Genomic DNA, 17362 nt, shown 5'->3' with positions numbered 1-17362 from the left:
GTATGTCTACACTACAGTGTTATTTCAAAATATCTTATTTCGAAATAGCTTATTGTAAATTTAATTTTTAGCTTGAAAATTTGGTATGTAAAGATTGCTATGAATGGCACCTTTAAAATTAATTAATTCAACGGTAAATGTAGTATGGAATTACAAGTAAGACATTTGATGCTCCAGAAAAACAACCGACAAAGGAAATGTTTGCAGAGTTCTAAAGGGAATCAGTAAACCTAAATATATTTAACATTAGAAATATTTCTTTTTCCTCAGTGTTGGCCTGTAATTTCAACAGATTATAATTCTGAGTTTTACATGTAAATCAATGGATAGTTATGAGTCTTATTTTTAAAATATCACTAAAGTTAGTCAATTTTTTTTAATCTTAAGGTAATTAGTTCCTTTCAGCTCTGGTTTCTACTTTCTTTGTCTAATTTTTGCTATGGAACCCTATCCATTGATCATTCTGCCTTATTATATGCAAACATGTTAATTAGATTTAGACATAATTTTCTTTATTCCTGTGCTAATCAGTGGAATTATTCATAGATAAGCATTAATAGGATTCTGCTCCAAATCACTCCTCCTTCCCATTTCTCCTTTAAGATGATACTCATTATTTTGGGATATTAAAAAGCAGGTAATTGGGTAACCATGCAACAGCTAGCTCCCTGGGAGCCAGTGTGCACCTGCAGCTCTGCGCTGCTGTCTCTGTAGAGAGCCAACAGTGCAGGGTGGCAGCTGGTCCCCTAGAAGTGGGATGGGAGTCTGTGTAACTATGAACGGTAACTGATAAACCCAGGCTTATCGGTTAACCATGTAAACAGTTATCATATTACAACCCTAATGTTAATACAGGTAGACAATGGTAAAGTAAGGTCAGATATTGCTCTCATTGAAGTTAATTAACATGATTTTCCACTGCCTTTGAGACCTGTGCAAAGTGGATATAAAATACTACTACTGTGGGTGTAAACAACTACAATTTAATAGCATTTAGAACCCACTTTCTAATAATTTTTCCACCTCTGTAAATTACTCCATAAAATATAAGACAGTGAAGAATAAATCTTAACAAGATTTTTCATTAGATTTTGTATGCTTTATTAGAACCAAGTGACCCAAAATTCAATAATTGCCTGTTACATTTGCTACTTTTGGGGTCTGCTCCAAATAGGTACTGCTTATTAAAAAATATTGTTAAGGCAATGACTTAAACTGAGATGACAAAATAATTTGAAAGTATGCAAACAGTACACAAAGTGATTGAGTTCTGAGTTCAGAGGCATGCACTGAACTCAGTAATTTGAGGTGAATCAAATGCAAGGCAATATTGTAAAATTTATATTGCAAAATTTGGCAGACTACCGTATATCCCATATAGATTAAACTGCAAACTGCTGCACCTTCATCTCTCACAGAAGATTCTCAGTATCTTGCATAATGTGCTCAGCACTCTCCAGAATGGAGCCCCTTGAAAATAAGATACACAAAAGGTATCTGGTATGTTCATGGATGAGCAAATAATTTGTAATTCGTAAGTGTCCATGCTTGAAAACTTGTGTATTATCAATGATTTGCTGCTTCACAAAAACCTAGATTACATTCTCTGCTTTGCACATGTATTTGTCATGGATCACAATGGCTGAAAACACTTTGTACACATTTGAATTACCAGTTCTAATGCCTAGATCACACAAAATTAAAGTTGTGGGATATATCCTGAACCATAGCTGAACAGTGCTTGGCTCAGCACAGAAGGGGAGATTTTATCCCAGGTAAATGAATGCAGTCTGAAGAAATTATTGTATGCTGGTTGCCAAAACATTCAAGAAGCAAGTCACAAATCAGCAGGGCACAAGAGAGATGTGGCGACTATCCTCTGAGCTACATCAGCCTGCCCCTGCTCCACCTGCAAGTGCTGTCAGGCTCAGAGGCAATGGTTAAAAGAAGAGGTCCAGCTCAGTTAGAAGAAAAATAAGTTCTCTAGAGCTAGTCTCCTGAAAGGATAGCTTGGTTGGGGTTAGCGGTATAACCAGGAGACCTGCTTAAAGCCAAAGCCTCTCTAAGGAAAGTAAGTCTAGCCTAGCACTGCTGTGTTCGTAACCCTGGACACTGTTCTTTTTTGACCCAGGGTTATTATGTTTATTAGAACCCTAGGACCTACTTCTGGTCTGAATGGGACTGCTACAGGCAATAACTCCCCTGAAGGGATAAATACCCTTAATAAGCCTGTTACTTTGGCCCTCCCTCCCCCACTGTGTCTCTGCAGTATTTTGTCACAACTCCTAAAGCAATGTAGCTGCATTCCTATATCATTGTCAAGTAGGGATGACAATAGTATAGAAACTGTTATAGTGCATTTATACTACTTACGATGCCTTCAGTAGAGACAAATCTTCCAATAGTTGGCTACATGTTTGTGCTGAGCAAGCAGCATCAAGATGTTGGAGAATTTGGACCTACATGTCTGCAACAATTTTACTTGAAGCAATAAATGAATCTATAAGTAAATACATTCCTCTCAATAAAATAATGTCCAAAGATGTTGACCCAATCCTGTAGCTGTTATGAAAACTAAGAGCGCAGGTGTTCAGATTATGCTGAAAACACTACTCATAAAAACTTACAAGTACAAGTTATTAATGGCAGAGACACAGACATTAGTCTTCCTTTTCGCTGGCTAAGCAAAAACAAAAAAAAAACAAAAAACCAACCCAAGAGACTAAAAAGGCATAGCTTTCATATCCCTTTATTATTATACAGGTTTTACTAGTATGGAGCCTGGGAATCCTAGTAATGTTCCAGGTCTCCACTGTTCTACAAACAGCAAACAAAAGTCAGCCCCTGCCATAACAATTTTAAAGTCAAAGAATAACACAAGAGACAGATTCAGACAGACTGATGTGAAAAACACAATGAGATTATATTGGTCAGTATGAGAGGCATTGGTCTCAGGACACTAATTAATTATCAAGCTGTTTGTCAGCATCATGGAAAATGAGAATTTAAGAAGGGTTTTGAAGGAAGATTTAACTATACTGATTTAGAAAATAATATAGTTAAAGCAACACAACCCCTTAGTCTGGATGAAGCTTTTCCATGTAAAAGTTCCTTTTTGGTGTAGTTTATCTGTATAACTATGCAGAAATAGACTATACTAATAAAGTAATTAGTAAACACTACCACTTAAGTGACCGCTGCCGCACCCTTATTGGAACTAGCAGGGGAAAAAGCAACATAATCATGCCACCCATACAAAGCTACTTAACTTGCCTAAGGACATACAACATAATGAGAGGACTGGGTGTTTTCTTCAGGAAGACCAAAAATAAACCTCATTAGTGACCAAGAAAATCCACTTTCCTCAGGCTTTCCCCGCACTCCTTACAGCTATTTTCACCCACACTTCAGCTCTTTTTTTGCTGTTTTTAAAGAAAAGAGAGGGTGAGAAATGCTGCTGCTCCATCCCCATTGGGTGGCTTTGATGGTCAGCCTGCTGCAGCATTTCTCACTGCTAAAGTTGACTGGGGAGTAGGGGATGGGGAGAGGAAACCCTGTTCCTAGCAAGTGAAGACACCACACAAACATCGCCTACCCCACACATACATCCACTCATACATACAGATATTGCTATATATTGCACGTGAACCCACATCTGACCAACCTATTCTCTTAGTGTGTCTACACAGCACCCTAAACTTGAAATAAGTTACACAATTTGCACTATGCAAATTGTGTATCTTATTTAAATTCTATTTCAAAAGAGCTTATTTTGAAATTTGGCACGTCTACACAGCGCAAAATTTCGAAATAACGCACTATTTTGAGACATCCCTTAACCCTTGTGGAACGAGTGATGCCAAAAGAGAGCTCCCGTTATTTTGAAAAATATTTTGAAATAACAGGCAACTTGTTAAGACGTGGGGTAGCTATTTCGGGTTACCTCTGGTATCCCGAAATAGCTGTGCTATGTAGTTGTACCCTTAGGGTGATGAACACTTAACTCTCACAGGAACAAAATCCAGGAGCTGCTCAGCACTTTGCAGGATTCAGCCTCTACTCAAATCTCTTGGGAAAGGTCATTTGCTTTCTGCTCAAGAGGGAAGATGAGCTATGGGAGGTGCTGTTTATCCTAATATATACATGAGAGAAAAATTGTGGAGAAGGTGACATGGGAGATGCTATTGCCCATAAGGTGATGTGGGAGAAAGTTTGATGAGGATGACCTTTAACCCAAGGAATAATGGAGAAGTTGGTACTATGGGTGGGGGAATTGCTGCCCGTAACTCCAAGGTAGTGGGAGAGAGTCTGTGCAGTGATGGATGTTATTGACTGAGATCCTTGCTGCTAGGCCTCCACCCCAGCAGAATCATAATAGCAGCTGCAGAGAGCACCCGCCCCCTCATTTCCCCATGCTTCCTCTGAGGCCCAACAGTGGAAACAGCTCCACTGAAAACAGTTTCATAATGTCTGTGTGTCCATCCTTCCTTGCTAAAAGGATGCAGATTACATTTGTAAAAATACACTTCTCTCTTGCATTCTTGCTGGGGAGCAAAAGCCACTGCTCCCTCCTTGCTCCAGACTATACCTGCCCCCCACACCAAAACAGAATAAAGCAGCTATAACTTTAAAATGTAACAAATAGCCTGATAGCACTTTATAGATTAACAAAACATATAGATGGTTTCATGAGCTTTTGTGGGCACAGCCCACTTCTTCAGATGACCAGAGTTCTGAGTTTAGGTTGTGCAGACCCAAAATAAATAGGAGAGAAGGGGGTGGAGGGAAGGAGGAGGAAGAAAAAAAAGGAGAGGAGTGGGAGTCAGGGAGCAGAGGGCATAGAAAATAGGGGGGTTAAGGGAATCAATGAGTACCTGAAGATTGGGTAGTTAAAACTAAGCAGATAAGAATCAAAGTCAATTTATAGTATCCTTCCTGACACAGGAATCTACACAGACCATTTATTGTTTTTTTCTGTACAGACTAATTCGGCTACTCCCTTAAGCTTTTAAAATTTAAGTGAATTTAACACTTGCAAAAGGTGTTAAACTAAACATCCTGGAACCTGCAGTTTCCTGGCCACAGGATTACTAAAATACAGTCAAAGGCTTCCTCCTACTGTACTTCATTCCCACTGTCTCCTAATTCTTCCCTGGGCAAGAGCCACTTTTAGGGAATGTAGTAAATGACAAGTTGAGAAACATGACAAGTTGAGCAAAACACCTCCCAAAAAATGGGACCAAAGTTGTTGAGAGAGAAAAAAAAACCCTGCACCAAAAAAAAGAGGCACTGCACCTTTAACGTCCCTCGCTCACTGCTACCCCCGCTTTCTGTCCAAGAAAAACAGAAAATACGGGACATTTTACTTGTCTGGTATTTTCTGTTTGTTTGGTTTTTTTTAACCAGACAGAGGCCGCAAATAATGGACTGTCAGGGCCAATACCAGACACCTGGCAACCCTACATAGGACCTGCTCCTGGCTTCCACTTATGCCAGTGGGAGATTTGTCACTGATTTCAGTGGAACAGCATTGGGCCTTGGCCTCTCTGCTCAGGTTAACAAGATCACCAATTATTGACAACTGTGGGGATGGGTTTGTGATGTAGATACTTGTCCACTAGGAACTGTACTGAAACAATCAGCTCCTTCCATCCAGGATGCTATACAGCTGTCTAGATAGTAACAACAACGTCAGCAATAATCTGGGATGGATTTCCGTAAGTGACTTAGAGGTGAAAGGCTCCTTATTTGATTCCTCATGCTGAGTTAGTCCCACTCTTAAGGCTTCTTGCCTTCATCAGACTATAACATCATGTGCCACCTACCCAGATTATCCACAACCGTCTATAGCAATTGGAGAAACTAGATTCTGGCATCAGAGTCAGACTAAATTCCCTTAGCGAAGACTTTATAATCTGGGGTAAAATGCTTGCAGCAGTCATTATCTGGGCAGGGTTTCAGTTGTAGAGCACACTGGTGGCCTCAGGTACCAGGTAATATACAGGTGTATGTTATTCATTATTAGTATGTAGATAACATATCCAACTACTGCTGAAGCCCTTCTGCTAAATTCCAGGGGTTAGATTTAGCTGCTAAAACTGTATTCTTTTCTGCAGAAAAAACATTCACTTGTGTTCTCCCACAATAGCACTATATTTTCTTTCAATCATTTAAGACTCCCTGACCAGACTCACAGAAAGAAACAGCCTCCCCTTCTGGTTGTCATGACTCTCTCCCTCAAACATCCAGCCTAACCTGGCTACCAGGGATACTCTTTCCCCATCAGCTGTCCTTTTCCCCAGTTGCCATTGCTCTCCCACACCCATCCTCTGACAGTATCACCGGGCTCAGGTATTCAGAGATGAAAGGGTTACAAGTACAACTTACCCTTTCTTGTACAACTGTATTTTTGTTCCTGTTTTTGCTTGTATGAGACAAGGGACCTTGCTAGTAAGGTCTTCTCTGATGTTCCTCCCTGCAAAGTGTTTTTGGAGGAAGACTACTGGAAAAATGATTTGTGTTTAGAAATGGGCTGAAGCCTGTGTTGGTAGAACATGTTTTTTTGAGAAAATGTATAAACAGTCTCACAAAGGCCAGCTTCTTCTGTCACCCTGCTCATAGGCGACTTTCCCATACACAAGTTCCCTTTAGTGTTGCTGTTCCCTTATGGAGCCTTTCTTTAGCTCTGTCATTGAAACAGTGGGGAGAAACAGGTTGAACCAGTTGTACAGCTCATGCCAGAAGGGCATACAGCCTGCTGACTCAGAGTCCTCACACTCCAGCTTAATCTCATTGGGCTCTGGAAGTGGAGCCTCTGTCTATCCAAGTGAATTTACGCTGACAGGGTCTCTCCTTTTGAACTGAGTTAAACAGTCTCACTTTTCTGCATTTCCACAATAACTGCAAGCATGGGTGATCATATCTCACAGTTCCTGCATTTAGTGTTAACACAATGTGTGACCCCACAACATCCAAATTGGTTACAATGAGCAAAACACCATTGCAACAGTTGAACATCTATCCGGCCTAAGCAAACTGAGCGAACTGTATTTATATGCACACGCTCAGAATCTCATTCTTTAAATTGAGAGTTTGTGCCAGGTTAAGCACAGACTTTTCTCTTTTGTATTCCCCCAATAATTACAGACATTGCAATTAGTATTAACACAATTTGTGACCCAAGCCAAGTTGATTACAATAAGCAAGACACAATTGTAACGGCTGAATATCTAACACATCTAAGCGAAGTAGGGGCAAATTGTATTTACATAAACACATGGGCGGTCCGTAATGTAGGCAAAGGAAGGCACAGCCTTCCCAAAACTGCCTACATTCCTGACTGTCTAAGGCAGGGGCCTCTGGCGGGAAAGGCTGGAACTGTGGTGCGAAAGCCCAGCTCCGCTCAGCCACAGGAAAGGCTGGAACTGCAGCACGGCAGCCTGGCTCTGCCCAGCCCCCTGGGAAAGCTGGAACTGCAGCACAGCAGTTCGGTCCCTGGGGAAAGTTGGAACCGTGGCACAGCAGCCCAGCTCCTCCCAGCCCCCAGGAAGTAGGAACCGTGGCATGGCAGGCTGGGTCCGCCCAGCCCCCAGGAAAGTCTTGGAACTGCGGCAAGGCAGCCCAGCCCTGGGGAAGGCTGGACCCCGCAGCATGGTAGCCTGGCTTCCTCCAGCCCCTGGGAAAGACTGGAACCAAAGTGCAGCAGACTAGCTCCACCTGGTCCCGGGAGAGGCTGGGACCGTGGCATGGCAGCCTGACTTTACCTGACCCCCAAGGAAGGCAGCCCAGCTCAGCAGCACAGATGTTGATGGGGATGGGGCCATGGAGCAGCAGCCTGGCTTTCCCCAGCTGCATGGCTGGGCCAGTGCCGCATCACACAGCCTCAGCTCTCCAAGTGGCCAGGCATGATTGGGCTGGGAGTGGGCAGGGTTTGGCTTCAGGGGCAGAGCCTCAGGCAAAAGAGGCGAGGCTGGGTCTTGCCTTCCTTAGGTGGGCTTTCATCCGACGCCCATGTATAAACTCACCCAGAATTTCTCTCTCATTCCAGCTGGCTGTAATGGAAGCATTGATTCAGTCCTTGCTTACATCTGTCAGCCAAGGAAAAGGTACTACATACTCTGCTCCAAGCCCCAGAGCTTTGGACATGGAATGTAATGGAACCCATGGGCAAGAAAATGCTGTGTAGAACCTCACTGCTTGCTTAGCCTAGCACCCACTCTGGTTCAAGGTGCAAAATTCAGATGTGGAAGTAGGAGCATAGGATTCAGAGATGGGAGACCAGGGACCCAAAGTCCTCTCATTTATACTAGTATTAATCTCAAGTAACAGTACTTAAGTCAATTGGGTCACACTGGTGTAAAAATCAGTATAAGTGAGAAAAGAATTGATCCTGTGCTTCTATTTTTGGATCTAACACAGACTTCCTCTCTTACCTTGCATTGATCACAGCCCTCTTTGGTATAATAATTGGCTTCCAAGAGCTCCCAAAAGTCCCCTCCAGCACTTTTCTGTAATACTGAGCCAGTCTGAGTTTATATCTTCTAAACGGTACAATGGGAGCAATACTGATAGCATTCACTTACCTCAAAGAGCTACTGTTAAGCTAAATACACGGGGGCTGCGTCTAGACTGGTATGATTTTGCGCAAATACTTTTAACTGAAAAGTTTTTCCATTAAAAGTATTTGCGCAAGAGAGTGTCTACACTGGCATGGATGCTTTTACGCAAAAGCCATCTTTTGCGCAAAAGCATCCATGCCAGTGTAGACGCTGTCTTGCGCAAGAAAGCTCTGATGGCCATTTTAGCCATCGGGCTTTCTTGCGTAAGAAATTAACTTGGCTGTCTACACTGGCCCTCTTGTGCAAGAATACTTGCGCAAGAGGGCTTATTCCTGAGCGGGAGCGTCGGAATATTTGTGGAAAAACCACTGATTTTGTACAGTACAAAGTCAGTATTCTTGCGCAAATACTCGCGGCCAGTGTAGACAGGCAGCAAGATTTTGCGCAAAAGCAGATGCTTTTGCGAAAAATCTTGCCAATCTAGACACAGCCTTAGGTCTATAAATTGTGTAAAGACTCTCAGATGGAAGGTACCATGAAAGTGCAAAATATTATCTGGATATTAAACTCCCTATAAATCAGGTGTGTTTCAAATTGTGGTTTAGGTTCAGTCAGTTTACAGAGAAATCATTTTTAAAAGCATGGGTAAAGATCTTGAACACTTCTAAATACTGGGGGCATTCAGTTGTAGTGTTTCGGTTTGAATCTATTTCTAATTGTACTGAATTGAGAGATAAAATGTCTTGTACACTCATAATATACTAATAGGCTGGTTTTAAAGAATAATATCATGTATGGCCAAATGAAGACCTCAATATCATATTCCATGTTGTCAGTACCCTTTGTGGCTGCAAAGCAAAAAAGGGATTCTAAATCAGTGCAGTAGTCTGTCTTTGCATAACAAGTTGTAGAGGTGGTACCCTAGTTTGTTAACAGTCTGTATTACAGAAATTTACTTCTTTTTTATGTGAAGTTTTAATCTGATATTTTTTTTTTTTTACAATTGATTTAAAACATTTAGAGAAAAATCACAACAGAAATGCTATTATAGATGGTGCTGCTACATTTTCAGAAAGGAAAAGCAAGACTGCCATCTGGAGTCTTCTCTATTACTGTTTCTGAAATGGATTTTTATATTGGAAAATAATTCTTACTAGGGATGTGAGCATGTACTTGTGTACACCCTTAACTGATGAGCCTGGGCTCATCAGTCAATCCTCATGGTTACTTGTCAGCTCCTCCCATCCCCCAGCAGCGGGGTGGGGAGGAGGTATGCAGGAACCTGAGTGTGTGGGGAGCCATGCCTGCCTGCTCCCATAGAACCGCTTGCCCCTTCCCTCCCACCGCTGCTGATTCCCACAGAGGCAGCGGCAGGTCGGAGCCAGTGCTCATAGTGAGATGGCTTAAAAGCCGGTTCCTCGCAAACACCAGCTCACACCTTCCCTTTCCCGCTCCACGTTTAAATGTGTAACTGCTGAAATTGTCCAGTGGTTACATGTTTGCAAAAATAAACACATTTTAACATCCCTAATTTTTACTGTAAAGTTTTTGTTTTTTTTTAAAGTTGGATCAAGACAAGTTTAGCAACATGCCACACCAAGAGATGCCAATGATGTCCCAACTTCATGAACTGCAGTTTCTCCTACCCAACAATTCCTCTCACACACTTTTAAATTCTAATATTAGTATTCTCACTCAAAATGCGAACATAATGCTGGTGTATATCCTTTGAACTTATAAATTAGAGAGCTACGCTGAGAAATCCTCAAAATTATTATTAAATTATTTTTCCTTTACATTTGAAACAAATATGTAACCTAGAGCTCCACAGCTCTTTTTGTTTGTTTGTTTTTGTTTGTTTTTTTAAACAGGAGTGTACAACTACTTGGAACTTCATAGTGGCAGTCACGTAAAACAGAGCATTTCATTCCACTGAAAGCACATGCCCATATTATTTGTGATAAAGTAGAATATTTGTTAGCATGGTAAGGCCTGTAAACCCAGTTATAATTCTGACTCCATCCTGCTGAGAGCAGAGGCATAAATCACCCCAAACTTTTCTTTAAATTTTAAGTTCATTTTAAATTTTAAGATGAGTACGGGCCCACCAGGGATAAATTCAGTCTTACAGTGATTTCCATATGGGCCACCAATGGGAATTTGTGGACAGCATGAGTCTGCTTACATGGACTTCATTGCAGGATCACATCTAAATGCTTAACCTCAAAGATAAAACCCTGTTTGAAAATAATTTTAAGCTATGTTCAAATAGACTCCCATCTCCAAATCTGCTAAAACATTTGTAGCTGGCTTTTCTAGAGAGCATTGCCCTGTATTCAAAACCACTTTTAAAAAAACTTGTACTTACCATTAGCTTCTACCATGTAGCCCATATGGTTTTGGGAACTGGTGCAGCCCTATTCACGCTCGAAGTCAATTTAGAATAGAGTTTCTCAAAGTGGTCCATGGATCCACTCTGAGAAACCTGTTAACTGCCCGCTGCAGTTTGTTTATTTACTGGCACTGCAGCCGCAGAGCCTCGTGGCTCCCATTGGCTCCGGTTTGCCATTTGCAGCCAAGGGTTGCTGTGGGAAGTGCCATAGCCCAACCCCTGGCTTCTGGAGCACCACTTCTGAGGGAGGCAAAGGTGGTTCAGTGTGAATGGTCCAGAAGTGCCATGGGGAGAAGGGCGTTTTCCTACAGCAAAGGGACAGGAACTGACCTGCCTGCATCCCTGGGAAACGGCTGAGCATGAAACCTACCTCAGGGAGTGGCAGAGACCCACGCCCAGGTCAGTCTCCAAGCAGCTGGGGCCTGTTCACATGGGAACCAGGAGCAAAGCCTTGCAGCAGGAGCAGGATTGGGAGGTGTCCATGTGGGACAGACTGAGCACAATGCCAGTTTTCTTTGAGTCTGGGCATTTCTGGGCCAGGGGCTGTCTGGGGAGTGAGGCAGGATAGCGGTGTTGCTGAGGAGGAAGTTTTTTGGGGGCAGGAACCCTGGAACTTCCCACTTCTGCTTTCTGAAGCTTTGTTCTGCCTGGTGGGAGGGTCCTGGCCCTGGCTGGGGCAGGTGCTGAAAGCCATGAGGCCACTCTAATGGCCCGGATCAAAATGTCCTGAGTACGGAGCCCCAAAATCTCCCAGTCTCTTCCGTGTGTTAGAACCACAATGCCCAGAGTGTGCTTTGCAAAGCTGCCCCGATGGTTGCACTGGTCTGAACCAGTGACCAGTGCTTGCCTTGATAGAAGCAGAGATTTGAGAAACAGTGCTGCAAATCTAGGAACAAAAAGAGTTTAAAGCTAACCAGAAAAAGTTATTTTGCCTTAAAACAAATGAAGCCTTACATTCCTTTCTCAATTATCACAGCAATGTTTCTTTATAACCCTACTGCCAGGTAGCACCAGCAGCAGCCAAGGCCAGGTTCAATATCTAGGGGTTCCTCTCCATCCATCCAGCACAGAACTGGCTCAAGCCCTCACCCAGTAACTTGGGAAATTCACACCACACCGTGGGCGCCTCTGGGAGGCAATGCTTCTCCATTCAGAAGCACAGAGTCTGTGTGTAGAAAAGAAACCTTTAATGAAAAGAGAGAAGTAACGTGGAATTAATTTGGGAAAACACCTAAAACAGACTTCATAACCAAAGCCATGAATAAACATCCCCACTTAAGCAGGTTGGGCAATGGCCTTTTCCTCGCAGGCTCTCAAGTCCAGCAATGTATATGTCCCCTTCACATACCCAACCCTTCTCTGCACCCCACTCACAGTCACTGGCCTTGGTCAGGGCAGACCAGAGTTCACAGGCGCATCCACAGAGTTCACCTCCTATCCAGAGTGAGAGGGAGGTAGGAGGCATCTCATCCACTCTGTTGGTTGCTCTCCATCTACCTGTTGGCTGCTCTCTAGCGCTGCTCTGCTGGCTGCTTCTTGCACTTCTCCATCAGTCACCCCTAGCTATCACTATTCTGCTGGCTGCTCCTCATGCCTCTCCATTGCTGCCCTGTTGCTGCTCATCTTACTTGTCACATCTTTCGCTGGCTTGTGGTAGATTTGGCTCGGTGCCAAACCTAGTGATTTCTGCTGTTAGTGATTTCAGCTTCTCAGTGAATTCAGCTCTGGCCCAAAGCACTATTCAGTCCAAAAATTCCAGCATCCACTGGAATAAATTTTAAAAGAATAAAGAGAATTCTTATGGATCTTCACTGTTTTTTTAATTTTAACAATTCTAACACACAATAAGAGAGACCAGGAGATTAAAAAGTGAAATTTCTTCACCACCATGTGCCATTGCAATCACTGTCATCCAATGAGTCTGCTACATAAACATTCCTACATTTGGACAATACATCTGTCTTGATAACTCATTCTAGGGTCTGAAATAGGAAGCACTGGTAGTCAGGAAAAATACTTTTCAACTTTGTAAATTGAGTTAATTTGAAATCACAGCCAAAATCTATATGAAACAATACCATTTTAATTGAATTAATAGGCAACGGCGCGTCCACAGCGACAAAAAGGAGGGTGTCTTTCCCACTTAGCTTTGCATTGCTCAGCTCCCGCCTGTGACCACCTGATGGGAACTGGGCCTTCCCTACTCCAAGCTGCTAGAACCAGCCTAGCTTGTAGGAAACAGAGACCCCTGCAGCCAGGAGCCAGCACCACCTCCCCATGACAGTCCCTGTCTCCACCCCCCACACCCCACCTTTGGCCCTGTCCACAGAGCCACACCCAATCCCCACCACACCGTTTTGCTACCAGAACCTACTCACACATCCTGTTTACTACACTATCATGTGTATGCTGCCCATAGTGCCACTTCCACACACCCTGCCACTACACACAGCTCCTCCAGTACATTCACTCCATGCCTATAGGCACTACCACTATCAAAATTCAAATCTACTTTATGGCAATTACACCACCAGCATCTATACACACACTACTCACTGTCATACCCACTCTGCCCCTACACACACAACATATCACCAGCATCTTCTACAGGGCCCACATCTGTCCAGACTGGTAGAGGGTGGTGGGAGGAGTTCTTGGGGGGGGGGGGGAGGATCTCAGGACACCCTTTACCTCCAGTCATGTGTCCATCTACACAGGGGCAGCCCTAGACTAGCTGCCAGCAACTGGCGCCCTAGGCAAACCATGCAATCAGCACCCCCACCTCCAAACCCCTCGATGATATTGCACCACCATTTGGCGCCCCATTTAACTTGGTGCCCTAGGCGACCGCCTAGTTCACCTCTATGGACGGGCCACCCCTGCGTACACCCCAGAAGTACTCCCCTGAGGGTGGGATTTCCTATGGCAGGTGGGCAAGGTTTGAAGGGTCCAGGTCGTGGTCAACAAGGTCAAGGGGCGTGATTAATGTTTGATTTATGGTAGGGCCCGCAGCTCACGGGTCCCCATTTTTGGGGCGGAAAATATGGTCACGGTAACGACCAGGGCGACGTGTAGGGCTGCACAGGCAGAGGTGCGCGGGGGCTGACCAGCAGCGCAGGGAACACTGGGGGGCGGACACGCGGCGGGGGTGAGCAGCGCCGGGTGACTGCTCCCGCGGCCCCGGCCGGCTCTGAGAGGGGGGGGCTGGGGGCTGCGGGAGCGTGGCGATGCACGAGCGCGAGAGAGGAGCGGCCCTCCCCGACTCCGCCCCGCCCTCTGGCGGGCAGCGGATGCTCACGCGCCAAGGCGGCCGCTCGCGTACCACGGCGACGCACCACGTGCTGGGCTCTGGGATGACATCACTTCCGCTTGCTCGCCCTTCCGCCGGGTGCGATTGTTTCGTGCCCAGGGGCGCGCGGCGGTGACGCGCATCGGCTGCGCCGCAGGGGCCGGCCGCACTGTCTCCCCGCGCGCAGGGATGGGGCCGGTGACGAGGCAGCTCCCCAGGTAACGTGAGAGGGAAAGGGCGGCAGCTGCGGGCCCGTTCTCCGCCCCTCCCCCCCCCCCCACGGGTCCGGGGGGCCCGTCCCTGGCGGCCAGAGGCTGCCCCTAGCTCGGTGTCCCGCTGTCACTGACGGGCCGGACCCAACGGGAGGGGCCCCCTGCAGCCCGGCGCGTGGAAGCCCCTTGTGATAGAGCCGCGATTTACCACAGGCCTGTGTGTGGCGTCCAAGGGGGAGCCTTGCTCCCCTGGGCCCCGCGCTACGCCTGGGCAGGCGGCTTGTGCGCGTGCGCGTACCAGCGCGAGCCAGCCCGCACCGCTAGAAACACCCCTACCAAGGCCAGCGCGCCTCATTCGGAGCCTTTGCATTTGTGAAACGCTTGAGCGGCTGTTGAGCCTGGCTTTCTTCTTTCAGGTGGAGGCCCTTCAGCAGATTACAGGTGATACTGCAGCACCTGGTAAGCATGAGGTTCTGTCCGGGAGTGTGAAAAGCAGATTTTTAACGTCTCCCTCTTACGTAGTGGAGAATGTGTAGAATTCGTTAGTGTGTTCAACCGTGGCAATGGTATCCGATAAACTGCTTTAATATTTAGGTCTATAGTAGCCAGTTCCATGTGAGCTGCAGTTCACTACATGTTCCGTTTACAAAGGGTACGTCTAGACTACATGCCTCTGTCGCCAGAGGGGTGTAGATTAGGCTACCAGACATAGTAAAATGAAGCGGCGATTTAAATAATCGCTGCTTCATTTAACTTTACATGGCTGCCGCGCTGAGCCGACAAACAGCTGATCGGCTGTTTGTCGGCTCAGCACGATAGTCTAGACGCGCGGGTGTCGACATCAAAGGTATATACCTGGGTGGTCGACAAGTACCTTTGATGTCGACACCCGCACGTCCAGACTATCGTGCTGAGCTGACAAACAGCTGATCAGCCATGTAAATTTAAATGAAGCGGCGATTATTTAAATCGCTGCTTCATTTTACTATGTCTAGTAGCCTAATTTACATGCCTCTGGTGACAGAGGCATGTAGTCTAGTTGTACCCAAAATTAATTTGTGCTTAATAAATAATACTGATTACTTTTTGGCATCCCACCCCTTGTTAGTGATCTGTTTTTCTAAGTAGTTTCAAACAGTGTTTTTCAGTATGCTAAACTCTTTTCTGTATATTTTAGTTTACATTTGTTTTGACTTAAATTGAGATTGCTTATGAAAATTATTTTCATAAGCATGTATAATATTGCCAAACATGGACAGAGTTATTTGTCATGATCAAATGTGTACTGTGAGGAGGAGAAGAGAATTGTCTTGTACATCGTAGTAACTTAAGTGTTTTCAGTTAGGGATGTTAACATGTTAATTATAACTAATTGCTTAAACCAGGAGTGGGGAACTGTTTTTGGTTTGGGGGCTGCTGAACCACAGAAAAATCAGTCGGGGACCAGAGAACAAAAAAAAAAAAACAAACCAAACAACCCCTCACCTCACATAGCCCACAATTAAGAATGACAATCCGTCATTCTCCTGGCACGCCAGAGCCTAGTGGGGCCTAGGCTAGTAGACTTTGTGTGCTTCAGCTCCATTAGGGTGGGGGTGGGAGGCTGAAGTGCCATCAGGGGCTCCTCAATGCTGGAGATGGAGCCCATAGCCTCCGGGGCCAGATCCAGGCAAGCTGGAGGCTGTGTCTGTTCCCCGGGCCTTAGGTTCTCCACTCCTGTCCTAAATAAACATGGAAAATACTTCAGAAAATGTACAACACAAAAGTTATTTCCAAATATTAGAATAGCCGAAATCGATCTTTAAATATGCAGTGTTGGAAAATATAAGTCTAGAACTGTCAACATATAATAACCTTAACCACAGTTAAGGTGAGTTCTGAGAATATTTATGGAAGTAGATTGTCTCGCTTTACGGTATGGTTATGTAACATAAAAGATGTTTTAGTTTCCATATTTTTGCATATACAGAATATGTCCAAGCATACAGATTCTTCAGCTGAAGTGTTATTGGAAAAGAGAGGGTGTGCTGGAGTAATAACTATGAATAGACCAAAGGCTCTAAATGCGTTAAATCTTTCCATGATTCGACAGATTTATCCACGGTTAAAGGTTAGTGGCTTTATTTTAACTCAGCCTAAATTTGTACACACTACTAATATTTTTAAATCTAAAGCAGCTGCTACTTGGTTCTTTCTAATCCATCTGTAACTTCTTGTATGGAGTCACTGATTAAATCTCATTAAGACTGTTTCAATTAGCTACTTCAACATACACTTGACTAGCTCCACTGAATTCAGAGAGACTACTCGCACAGTTTTAAATATCATTCTGGCCTACAGATTAGATATAAAATCCACATTTGATTGGTACTTTTGTTCCCCAACTAACTTTCTACATTTTAGTTAAATGCTGAACATTGTTGCATTTGTGGTGTTTTGGGTGCCCTTCTCCAAAAGATTATGTAATCAGGGTTTGGAGTGGGGAGAAAATAGATGAAGTAGTCTAAATCCTGATTGTCTAAATATAGAAATAAATGTAACTGTACATCTCCTCCCCCTTCTGTAGTGTGGATGTAGTTATTTTGGTATAAATATTTATATTGGTATAAGTTATTACCATATAGGAAAGGGATTAAGATATGGATATAATGCAGAACTTTGTAACTGTGTGAATTGCCCCTGAGCTGTCTTTCTGTGCACTCAGGAATAATTCTCTATATCAGTTAAGCTTCCATGTATGAACTGAAAGTTTCTTCAGGGGACAGACACTTATTTTTTTACAAGGGAAATAATAAATTCAGCAGTAATGGATGATAAACCCCTCCCTTCCCCCCCCCCCCCGAAGGATTTCTATACAGCTGCATTAGTATATTTTCCAAGTCCTACCTATTGTACATTTTTTAGGGTTCAG

At 44.3% G+C, this 17362-nt stretch overlaps 2 protein-coding genes across 3 annotated transcripts in view; one reads left to right on the top strand and one right to left on the bottom strand.

Annotated features, from left to right (window-relative positions):
* The window catches only part of MFSD6 (major facilitator superfamily domain containing 6), a 98419-nt gene that overhangs the window by 71168 nt on the left and 9889 nt on the right, over window positions 1-17362 (bottom strand). The gene's annotated exons all lie outside the window — the stretch shown is intronic.
* Window positions 14326-17362, top strand: part of HIBCH (3-hydroxyisobutyryl-CoA hydrolase) — a 77581-nt gene continuing 74544 nt past the window's right edge. For both annotated transcript variants that reach the window (XM_006113317.4, XM_014568603.3), the window contains exons 1-3: window positions 14326-14457; window positions 14868-14910; window positions 16421-16561. In XM_006113317.4, the coding sequence (XP_006113379.2) occupies window positions 14429-14457; window positions 14868-14910; window positions 16421-16561 (213 nt within the window). In that variant the 5' untranslated portion in view covers window positions 14326-14428. The remainder of the gene's footprint in view (window positions 14458-14867; window positions 14911-16420; window positions 16562-17362) is intronic.

The sequence above is a fragment of the Pelodiscus sinensis genome, chromosome 7, assembly GCF_049634645.1.
Source record: "Pelodiscus sinensis isolate JC-2024 chromosome 7, ASM4963464v1, whole genome shotgun sequence".
In the NCBI taxonomy this organism is placed as follows: Eukaryota; Metazoa; Chordata; order Testudines; family Trionychidae; genus Pelodiscus; species Pelodiscus sinensis.
The sequence above is the reverse complement of the archived record's forward strand: the minus strand, read 5'-3'. Positions and strand labels throughout refer to the sequence as shown.